At 44.2% G+C, this 11962-nt stretch overlaps 1 protein-coding gene and 1 long non-coding RNA gene across 2 annotated transcripts in view; one reads left to right on the top strand and one right to left on the bottom strand.

Moving 5' to 3' along the window:
- Positions 1 to 580: 580 nt before the first annotated feature.
- Positions 581 to 6611, bottom strand: LOC146509769 (uncharacterized). The gene is made up of 2 exons (XR_014876413.1): positions 6501 to 6611; positions 581 to 3567 (listed from the first exon to the last, which is right to left on the bottom strand). It is a non-coding gene; the product is annotated as an uncharacterized LOC146509769 (long non-coding RNA).
- Positions 6612 to 8029: 1418 nt separating this feature from the next.
- The window catches only part of LOC146509768 (voltage-gated potassium channel subunit beta-2), an 18728-nt gene continuing 14795 nt past the window's right edge, over positions 8030 to 11962 (top strand). Inside the window, exon 1 of the mRNA XM_085174349.1 lies at positions 8030 to 10092. Within this exon, the coding sequence (XP_085030475.1) occupies positions 9764 to 10092 (329 nt within the window). The 5' untranslated portion in view covers positions 8030 to 9763. The remainder of the gene's footprint in view (positions 10093 to 11962) is intronic.

The following is an 11962-nucleotide window of genomic DNA, read 5'->3' as shown; positions in this document are numbered from 1 at the left end:
GTGAGGAAATGAAAGCCGTGTGACCTTCCCACTTCTTATCGTCTTCATGTGAATCACTCTATAGTCTAAAACTCAAGCCACATGCATCAAGGACCACTATGTTAAGCGGAGGGGAATAAAACTCGTGGGGCTTCATGTGGCAAAAAGGATTCTGCGTATGTGTCTGAAGAGAGGGAAAGTTCAAGAAAAGGCCACGATAGGAGATGGCAAACATCTCATGTGAAAGCTGTTTCTGATCAGTGAGATTGATTGCCCTTTGTGAACTCAGATTGATGGCTTTACTCTTCAGTCTTGCGCTTAACCTCTCCTATAGGTCTCACCTTTAAGTCCTAACTCATCATAACTCCTCCACACTTCTGAACCCACTGGTATGAATCTTTACCCTGAGCTGAAATGTGTATGCACCCACAGTCACCTTGTCACTAACAAAGAACACACAGGCTTCATAGCGACCACCGGTCATTTTTGAGGTTTGATTCAATCAGACAAAGTTTTTAGAACTTTGAGTATTTAGAGAAACTACCAAACAACAGCAATTTAAAACATGCACAGGGTTATTTTTACCACGCCTCAAAAAGGCTTCTAGTTTTGTCTGTTTTCTCTCTTTTTCATAATTACAGTAAGGTTTGGACTTTATATTTGTATTGTGGCCATAGATGTTTACCCTAAATGGATGTTTATCCTTCTTCTACATTTAAATTACAGTTTGCCGAGCAATTGCCTGAATTAGCTGTTTTCATAAATGTCTACAAAGCAAATGAGCAGTAAACACAGAATATTCCAGTAAACAATGACACACATGGAAGGTTCTGCACTGAGAGCAGAAAGCAAAGGTAAAGCCTTCTTCAGTCTTTTTTTTTTTTTTTTTTTTTTTTTTGGAGGGGTTGCATGAATGCGTATCCCCTCACAGCAGGTCTAAGGATTAAAGCACCCCCTCCTGATCCCCTGTGGCCCTCCTCCCTGAACCTACACCCACTCCTTTAGCCTGCTTTGGAACGACAGCCTGTCAGAACTATTGATTATACTGCAAAAACATGACCACTCACGTTTAGTACTGACCCCATGAGCACATTTGTGGGGGGACGGGGTGTGCTCAAATTGTGACAATATGGAGGGTAGTAAAGTGTATGTATGCGTGTGTTTGTGTGTGTGTGTGCCCACTTAGAAATCTGAGCATGGAGCATATGGTTATGATTTAACCAGCATCTGGATGCAATACAACAAGGTTTACAATACAAAGCATAAACTGTGTGCGTTTGAGGGAAAGGGTGTAGTATTGAAAGTAATCAGATTACAGAAATGAGGAAACTAACCTTGGGCTTATACCATCACCCATCAACCAAAATCGTACCCAGAATGGAAGAAATAACCGTGAACACACACTCGCTCTCTCAGATCTGTATTACTGTGTTTTGAGCGCCCTCTAGTGTGCAAAAACTTGGTTTATTCGATTTTTATTCTAATGCTGAGAGGAAAATAATTCATGCTTTAAATTCTCGTTTATTTGCGAATCACGCGTTCAACCCTGATCATTCGGTAAACATGAAAGCATGAAATGCGTCCTGACTCTGCTTATCAGATAAGGTTTGAAGCTGCTGTCTGTGCAGGTTTGGGCTGAGCCTCGCAGACAGTGTCTCAGCATATTCTGACCCAATATCACTCCTACTCTTTTCAATCGGAAAATCTGATTGTAAACACGGCGTGCAGTCTGCGCCACTGTCTCGGCTGGCAACGTCACGCAGAGGCGGAGAGAGGACTGGTCATTAGCAGTGATCTGAAGTCATGATAAATACATTCTGATTCCGAATCTGTTCTGTGGTCGTCCATCCGGACAGTTTTGTTATTCTCGAGTTTTAAAGGTTGGGCGTTCAACAGCTTATCGCAAAGAAAGAGGAGCAGCTCTCTTGCAAGGTAACTTTGAGGCAGGCTCACCATTACTCACCCGCGCTGCTTTGTCGCCGCCTGGTGGCCATGGCGGACTCTGACACCCTAAAGGAAAAGCAGAGTCATGTTTCAGTGGGTCGAGCTTCGGCCTGAGAGGATGCAGAGGAGGCGCCTGCTCTCTCAAAATGAAGTCCACCTCTCACATCGGTGTATTGTGCAACTATCGCCTCTGTAAACATAGTTTCTGATAGGATTTGAACTATTTTTCGAGTAGGTCGAATGTGTACTTGTCTTTAAACAATAATGGTCCTTTGCTCTCTCTTCCCCCCCTCCTAGGCTACACTACATTATGCACTGCGTTAAAGCAAACAAAAGAAAACAAAGAGCACAGAAAAAACAACAGCAGTAAGAGCCACACCTACATAAATAAAACACATGACCACACCTCAATGCCTGGCAGTACAACAAAAAGAAAACCACACAAGACAAAAAGCTATACCAATGAGTCCTTCGGCATTAAACTTTTAGTTTAAGAAGTAGAAGAAGAAAAAATGCATTTAGAGAATCGTGTGCGTTTTAAGCACTGAGAACAATTATTTGAGATACAGGGTTCAGTAAAGACAGAGCGTTAGTGCCTCTGAATCTGCATGCGCTTATATTTAAGAGACGCAGCCCTCTTGGAGTTGTAGTAATTATGATAGAAGTGATGGATGAAGTCATGCACTGTTGTTTGTAGCGCAGGCAGGTGGTCAGGGTGGAGGAACGGGTCAGCAAAACGCTGGACACAAATACACGAGAGAGCTGTGTTCATTGCTTCCATCTGGCAGCAGAGACGGTGAGCCTTTAATTGTAACCACCATGTTTCCCTAGCTTTAAACAGGCTCTTCTTTTTAGGCAAAATATGATCTTCCTCTTGTTGTCTGGATTTAACCCAGCCTTGAGCCTACAATGTGATTCGTAAGAGTCTTAAAGGATTTGGTAAACTTTGTCCTGCTGATGTAAGCTTGTCTTTCATTTTTAAGGGGAAGATTTTTGTATGGGCCCCTAAGTGGGAATTCCTGATGTGTCTGCCTGATATTTACAGATTGCTTTGACAAGCTGTATAAAAGTAATAGCAGGTGAACAGCGCTGAAGTCGGGCGTGATTTAAGATGAAAGGCCTTTCTGGTACACCGTAGGGAAAATGCCTCCATCTGAGGCAGCCCTACTACTCACACAAACAAGCAAGCTCGCCTCCTTCTCATCACCGTACAGGGTGTACAAGGTGGCAACAAATAGCTTGACTCCATCGTGCTCTACATTCCTGGGTTACTATATTGTTAGACTGACAAAATCTATCTTTGCGCGGTTACGCAACAGATAACTAAAAACAATCTTCGCTGTTCTAACCCAGATATGTGATAGTTATACAATGCAGACAGCAGGTTCTCTCTCTCCTTGAAATCAAAAGGTAAATTTCTATCATCTGGCCCTCGTGACATCATGCATAATTATAAATCCACTACTTTGAGGAAATACAGAATGCTATGATTTACACTGACCTCTGCCAGCTGCCTGTGTGACCGTGGTCAATTGAATGAGTGATTGTAGCAGCTTAATCCCGGATGATCTCTGGCTCTGAAAGCCACTACAGCAAACGCAGGGAGGACTGCACTTTAGGAACAGTGCCTGACTGCCACGGCAGCTAGAAGATGAAGGGGCAGAGATGGTTAAACAGATGGATGAATGAGCTGGAAGTTAATCATTGAGCTAGACATCTGAGATACTGATGCACTTTTTTGTGGTTTTAATAATCCACATTTAACCCACTGCTGAATACGGCAAAACAGCAGATCCAAGCAAACATTTTCACCAACTTGGAAACATGAATCACAGCTGATCTGATTGTTTTCCTGTCAAATTTAAAATAAAAGGAAAAGATATAGATATCAAATCTAAATAACGGCCTGCAGATATTTCACAACGTGAGGGAGTCGCTTAATTATTTTCACATTTGATGCGAATTTCATTTTTGTTTCCGATATTGGCTTTTAAGCTGGGACTTAACAGCCATGCACGGAGGAGATTAGAAGGTGGATTTCTTTGCGCAAACTGTCGAAAAGCTGATGGAGAGAACTAATCCTCTCTATCTGCATCATCATTCTTTAAAACTGCACGCTTTCTGTCTGTCTGTATTTCTCTTTTCAGCAGTTCAATTTCATTTTAGTGCACAAAAGATGACCTGCCCTTTTTTATGTTTAATTTTTTATGGACAGGGCACCAGTAGCCGCTGATTTTTCTTTCCCCTCCAGTGAAAGAGGGTTTCACACATTGTGCTCTCCTTTATGGTTTTGTGTGAAAAACTGTCGCAGGAGGTTTGGCTCGCGCATTAACCCAGACCCCAACAATATCACGCTCAGCAGTGGCCTGAAGCCGGTGCCAGGCTTTGAGAGGATGCCACCCTCGCTTTGTTTGAGGGACCGAGGGCTCGAAGGCAGCAAGGGTGCTGGTTATGATGACAGCGCCGCTGCAGATCAACTGATCAATTATAGCCGTGCAGGTATGAAAAACAAAAAAAAAGTCATTATTAATTTGTATCTGAAGAAAAAGGTCAGCGAGCTGAACTCTCACAGCCGCCGCTGATTATAGTCACAGAAGAACAGACACTTCATCCGGGCGCGCTCTTAATCTGAGCAAATGTAAGCTGGTGGTGCTTCGACACAAATCCCCCCACTGTCCTTCCTTTGAGAGATAAAGAGAGAAAGATACTGATTGCTTTTCCTATCCATTTTTACTCAAAGACGCACCTCACATCAGCAGGAGTCATTGTTTGTGACTGGGTGTTGCTGCTGACATGTCGGACTGGCTTTGTTTTATTTTGGAATTAGGCTCCACAAAGGAGAAATCAAGACTTTTTTTTTAAATATTTCGCAGGTCCTTTAAGTTCTCCTTTCCAGCAGTTTGATGTCTGACACATCCTCGGGCCGGATGCTTCAAATCTACATGAAACTCCATCAAAATAGCACTGCCTTGTTATTTTGTTTCAAACTTAGAAGCAGCTTTTGTTTAAAGTAGATGTAGCAGGCGAAAAAAAAAAAGAAAAAGAAAAAGTAAGCAAAGCAGAATCGAAGAGCCATTTCATCAGTCGGGGTGCTGTAATCTAGGCAACAATGTTCGCCAGCCGTGGTGGCAGCGGAGGAGGTAAGGGGGGGAAATACTCCGTGGAGGACCTCTATGGCATCAGTAAGAAGCCCAAGGCGTCGACCTCCTCGGGGAGTATTGTGGCCAAGGCTGGGACCCGGAGCAGCAAGAGCTCGGAACAGAAGACTGAGTCAGAGGCCTTGGCCTCTCAGATCCTGGAGGCAGCCCACAGACTGGTGGAGCGACGCCGGCTGGAGCTGTACCTGAGAGAATGTGGCCTCTCCCTGGCTGAGTGCGAGGCTGAGCGCTCTGCAATGCCGTACAGGTATGAGGAGAAGACTTTGCAGCATGAAACCATGAGGCAGTTTGTAGTTATGACTTAGTATATTTAATTAGGCCACTAAAAAAAAATAAAAGCAGTTATTAATAATAAAGAACTGGAACGTACAGCCTACACCAGGCTGTAGATTTAACTCAGATCTGCTTTTTTAGCGAGTGCAGGACTCACACTGAATGTCTGGATTTTACAGAGATAATAAGAGACCATCCCGAGCACTCAGCCATCCGTGGATGATCCATTTTAATCACATGGTTAATATTTTTCTAACATATTACTAATGCGTTGATGTAATTGAGTGTTTGAAGAGGACTGCAATTGAAAGGCAGTGAGTGGAGACATCATTCACAAGAGATGGGGGAACAAAAATATTAGTTTTTTGTTGGTTTTTTGTTGGTTTTTTTCTCACAGGTGACCTAAAAAGAAACATCAAGCATTTGATGAGATTTCAATGCAGAGGGCTGATGAGTGTACGTGGCCGGACTGCAGAAGCATCCGGTTGTTCAGGAACGCTAATGTGACTTGTACGTGAGCCATTGTCTAATTCCAGCCTTCCCAAAAAAACAGCCTGACGGGGTCAGGCATCAGTGGTGCAGAAGTTTGGGGTTAATGATGCATGATTTGACAGCGGGGGACGGGCGGTTGGTTGTTGTACCGCGTGCATCTCTCTGTTTAAAGTGTGGAGGCGAATGAACGGTGATGTTGGCTACTCTTCAATCAGTTTACCAAAAACCTAGGGAAAAATAGATTTTTGTAAATTGAATGAGACCTGAAAAAAGGAGGGGTGGGGTGCTTACAGAGAAGAGGAAGATACAGGCCAAGCTGCTGCATATTTCATTATTACTGCTTAAACACCATCATACTAAAATACTGAGTACAGATTCCATTACATTTGTCATTTTATTTGCTATAACACATCCAAAACATGCAAACACAGTCATCTAGTCTCCAGCACAGTTGCCTCTAGGTGGCAGCGTCATCATGGTGTGAAGACAAGTCTGTGACCAATGACTCAAAAGCAGAAACAGGGACAATAGTGCAGGCCAAGGGGTATAGTTTGCAATTTCACATCATTTTTATGCTCAGATCTAGGACTTACTTTATAGCACATTTGTACTGGCAGCGTACATTTTGATAGCTGAAACAAACTAACGACGTACCAGAGTATGATTCAGTTGATTCGACCACCTCTGGCAGAACCGCTTCCATCACTTGAACTGCCCCACAGAGCCTGCAGTGGAAGTTGTTTCCACAGCCTCTGTGTGCCTTCATTTGCATGAGATCTGGACTCCCTCCTGACAGAAAATGATTACCTGTAATCAAAACAGAAGCCAGCGTCTACCTTGACGTTCTCTCATTTTCCCGGTTTAGCTGCAAACATTTGAGCTGCAGAAATGTGAGCTATTTAGATTCTGAAAAACAGACAACGAGGGGCGAATGAAACGAAGCTAATAGGTCAGACAGATTCGAACATGTGTGAATCTTCATGGATTATATCAAAGTAATTCTGTCCTCTTTTCGAGGAGCTGTATTACTTTTGAATAAAAACTGCAAGGAGAAATAAGATGCCTTCAAAGTCACAGGATCAACGCCATCAGCTTTCTCAGAACGTCATGCGAATTTCATGTTGAGGCACACCTGCAAACACTTCTTAGCGTTCTTTAGTGCTATTTTAGTTCAAGCGTGTCAAAACCAACATGAACACCACCATGGGAGACGAGTTTTCTTGCTTCATACTGCTTTAAAAAAGACATTTACACATTTCTCTATTTACCAGGTTACGTCGAATTGTTCTGTTTTTAAGTGAAAATGGAGCCAAAAGGGTGACAGGCAAGTCCAGGTCATTTCATTCTGTAGCATTAAAGGAATATGCTTGCAAGCACTTATCAAAGTGTGGTTTGGCAGATTTTAGGGGATTATAGCTCAGAAAGTCACACTTTGTGATGAGTTTTTACGCTGAGTCTGAGTTGCATGAATAACCTACCTTTTCAAGGACGTTCAAATTATAGAAGCTCTTGTATAATCCAGCTTGAGAAGAAAAAAAAGCCATCTACTGGATCCCCTCATTTTCTGATAATTTGATTCCATAACCTTATCATTACTAGGAAAATAAGGATGCACCACACACGTGCTCATTTTTGGTCTATCTCCACCCAAATACTTCAAGATGAGGCTCACAAGTGTTGGTTGTGTCCCGAGGTTTTAGCGCTGTAAGCTTCTGAAGTGGAGAACAGACTGAGTCAGTGTCATTACTGTGTAATACGGCGATGCCAGTGGCCATTATTTGGAACGAAGGGGAAGGTTAAGCCTACAGGGAGATGAAGATAAAGAAGTCGACATGATTATACAAAAGTTTGGCTATACAAAAATAATGTGCTTCCTGGAAAATAAGCGCCTTAACAGTGAAGTGTAAGTAATTAAATCTTCTCCTCTTTTGAAGCGCCACCACGGGGAGCATTCGTATTTTCTCTCTGCCTGTACAGCTGGAAACTTCCCCGTCCAAACTTGTGCTGAATGGTTCTTTAGAAAGAGCTGATTGCCAACTCAAAGTCACATTCTGCTGGCAGTGGATGCCCTGCAATCTGCTCTGGGACTGCAGATCTGCTTCAAAACACTAGATGTGAAACCAAATTGACAATGGTGACAAATGTGGGGTATTTTGCACATCGTCCTGCTGTGTGAAGCACACTTAGCGGGGCGAGCACTAACCACAGAGTAAAGCCTTTTGGATTGACAGTCCTCTCTAAGGATATGGCATCACACTTTAGATGGTAAACAAAGCCTGGAAGGGGCTATTATCATTGCTTGGCCACCAAAATGACACATCCATTTCATTTCATTATGATGGGCTGCAGGATGATCTGATATGCCCTGCCGTGCTATGCCCGTGATGTGATGTATTGTGACTTAGAAACCCATCTATCCTCTGTTTGCTCAGAGGTAGTAATGAGTGTAATTCTGGTGATTGGGTCATTGATGGCAAATCAAGCTATCATTGGGGAGGGCAATGTTTTGCATAGGAAGAATATGAATAATGGGAGTGGTGGGAAGACAGAATTCTGGATCTTATGGAGGGAAAAAAGATGGTTTGGGGAGGGGGTTGAGTAAGTATAGCCTAATGTGTGCCTTTGTGATGAAATGTGTGCGCATAGGTGTGATGAAAAAATGTGGATCACACCCGAAAGAAAGGGAGGGAGAGGGAGTATCTATCCAAACCCCCACACTGCTTGTGTGTCGTGAACGTTTTGAAGCCTGTGGAAAAAAAAGGAGGGGGGGGGGGGCGGTCTCCAAATGATGCTGGAGAGCCGAGAGGCGGCACCGAGCGTTTGAAATGTCTGCTGCAGCTGATTTTGGGGCCAGTATGCCGGCATTTTTTTTTCCAAATCCGCGCACCCTGAGATCCTGGCGAACAACGGGAGACGTGCACAGTTACCGCTGCTGCCGGTATGTGAACAACTTCTCACACTGAAGCTAAAGATGAACCGGCTCCGTGCTTGCTGAATTTGTTGGGTTTTTTTTTCCCTTCTTCTTCTTTCTCCATCGCTGTTGCATCAATTGGATGCTGCGTGAAGCCGCTTGGTGATGATGCATTGGTGGGGTTTGAGTGTCTTTACCCCCGATCTGACTTTTCTCCTCGGCGATGTAAATTCGAGCTATTGAGTCCGATCTTTTTTTTTTTTTTTTTTTTTTTTCCCCTTTTGCTCACCCACCTTGCGACAGTAAAATAAAAGGTGGGGGAGAAATATGAGTGATTTCGACGCGAGGTGTGAGGATGCCTGTAGCTGTGGTTGTGTCATTGCTGCGGCACGTTCCGGAGCTCCTCAGCTCAAGACAGTCTCAACAAACCTCAGCTGAAGAGAAAACAGCAAGCTGGCAAGTGCTTTATCACCCTACATAAGCCATACAGAGCCCGTGCATGTTATGTCGGACGAAGCCACTCTCCAGGGAGGGCATCTATTGCACTGAGATTTTATTGGGGTGGGAGGGTGGGGGGGCTTCCCAAGAACTGCCACATCCCCAAATTCGTCTGAGGACTGCTGCGAGCACACAAGCTCCCTGATGATTTTTGGAGGGCAGCCCTGATGCATCGTGTGAGTGTGAAAACTCAGAGAGCCTTTTTGCCAGGTTTGCATCACCAGACAGGAGACTGAGCAGACGGTAACTCTGTGTGTGTCATGTTTAGAGGCTGGACTCTCGCCTGCTCCCTCCAACTCTGAGCCAAAATCTTTGACCTGCCCTGTCTGAGCCCTTTTGTATGAGCATCACGGCGCTGCCACAACAGCACGACGGGAAACGGTGTCGAGCAGCACCAACAGTTTGTAGACATTGCTGTTTGTGTGACTCCTTGTTTAAAAGACAAAAACACAAACCCAACCCTATACTCAGACTCTCAGAATAAGAGACACAGACATCAGCTGCCAGGATGCAGGTGTCTTTTGCATGCACTGAGCACAACCTCAAAAGTCGCAGCGAGGACCGGCTTTGTGGCCTTCGCACCGCTCCACCTCCTGGAGGGAGCAGTGGCGGAGTAGGGGGAGGTGGTGGCGGTGGAGGAGGAGGTGGAGGAGGAAGTGGAGGTGGTGGTGGTGGTGGAGGAGGAAGCGGAGGTGGAAGCAGTGGACAAGGGAGCAATGGCAACTACATGTCTCAAGGTTCTGTCAAGACCAGAGAGGGTTCCGGGTCTCGTCAGACTCCTCAGGGTCACGCCCACATGAAGGAGGCTATTGGGCGCCACACCAATATGAAGTACAGGTGAGTATGAGCCTGACTGGGGGAGACGAGGAGCCGGAGCTTTATTGGTTGGCGAGATGGCTTTTATTTCGCTCTGATCACTGTGGCCTTTTGACCTCCACCAGAGGTGAAAGTCCTCCACTAGAAACAAGGTGTTGGGCTCCGGGTTTGGGCCTCTTCTTCACAATGAGGCTCTACCTGCCTTGCCGGGCCTTCATTATTCCTAGTTCTGCCAGTCTCTTTGCTGAGATGTGAGGTGAATTCGAGGTTAGCTTGTCACCAAACATATCACTAGTGAGCAGACTGTGCAGACTGCCTACATACCCATTAGCCAGATGAGAAACACCTCAGTGAGAGCAATGACTTCTCTGACATTATAAAAATATGACATTTATGCCTAAAAGCGCTTATGGATATAAATAAAAAAAATGCTTACATAAGTCATACTATATAACCCTAATGCTATCACAATATTTCAGACAGTATGCATATGGGAGCATTAGCCACAGACTTTGCGTTAGCCTCTTTCTCATTTCAGCAGATTAATAATACAAAAAAAAAAGCTTTCCTCCAATAACAGCTTCTCCTGAAACCACACTAGGACGCCCGGCTTTTCTTAGAGGTTTTAAACACATGTACTTTGATAAAATAGCCTCGCAGGAGACCATCGTATGCACAGAAAATCTCTGCTGCACACACACCAGGTCTGAGTCATAAAGTAGGAAGGAAATCCAACCAGATAAACAACAAGACAAGAATGCAATGTATGTTTTTCCTCTTTAGTTTGTTGGCAAACTTGTGGTTTACCTTTGATGGATTAGAGCTTGAAGCTAAACAAGGACAGCTGTTCATGCGCAGCTCATGCATGAAGGAGGCTCGTATTTATACATAAACATACATTTAAAAAAAAAAAAGGGGGGGGGGGAAGCACAAAGCATGCACTTTAACATTAGGCTGCAGACTTCCACAGGCTCACACTGTGTTTCCATCTTTGGGCTGTAAAATTCGAGAACTAGGAGGAGAGTTTTAACGACCTGCTTTCTTGGTAATCAGGTTGATTGAATTGCTGCCATTCTCTTCAGTCAATTTAGTTTCCACTTAATAAGATGCTTAAAAAGGGAATAAGGCACACGACAAAACTAGGATATTTCCACTCCTATTTTTTTTCCCTTTAGAATCACACACATACAGGACTTTATGATTGGGCTGGATTTTTCCGGTTGTTCTGCCGTCTCTAGAAAAGTGTCACTAATAGGGAGTGCAGCAGCACAATAAGTCTATACAGCATATGGCCACTTCCAGTTGCCATTGGCAACACCCCAGGCATTGCCTTTAGTTTTTGTCTTATTTTCTAATCAGCCAGCACTGCTGTCGCTTATCAGTCCTTTCCTTAACTGAGTATGCTCAAAGCTCCACCACCTGCACCACAACAGTCTGGTTGTGGCGGCGTCGTGGTGGCCGCACATTCCTCATTTCGCACCGTTATTACAATTACACAGAGGTCAGGAAGGAAGCAGGCTTCCGCCTTCACTCTAAACCACCCATGAACTATATAGATATATAGAAAAGTGGGCCATGGCCACTGTGGTGTCAACCACTGGTTTGTGGAGTCCCGGATTTGACCATGTTTGGATGAATGGCTGGAATACAAAGGTGTGTCCAGAGACTGTGTAACTGCATCACGCAGAAACAGATATCTGCTAATTATTGCTAAGTAACATAGAAATAGAATAAAAGAATATTACTCTGCGAAAAACACCTGAGCACAGATCTCTTGTTGGTGTCATTAACCACACAGTGAGTCCTGTGACTTGTCAGATGATTGCATTAAAAATGTTCCAGGGGGGCACAAACACACAGAAGAGGTCACGATGGGTGACGAAAAATTTCC

This window comes from Neolamprologus multifasciatus, chromosome 10, assembly GCF_963576455.1.
Source record: "Neolamprologus multifasciatus chromosome 10, fNeoMul1.2, whole genome shotgun sequence".
NCBI lineage: Eukaryota > Metazoa > Chordata > Actinopteri > Cichliformes > Cichlidae > Neolamprologus > Neolamprologus multifasciatus.
Note: the sequence above shows the minus strand (reverse complement) of the source record. Positions and strands in the feature narration are given on the sequence as shown.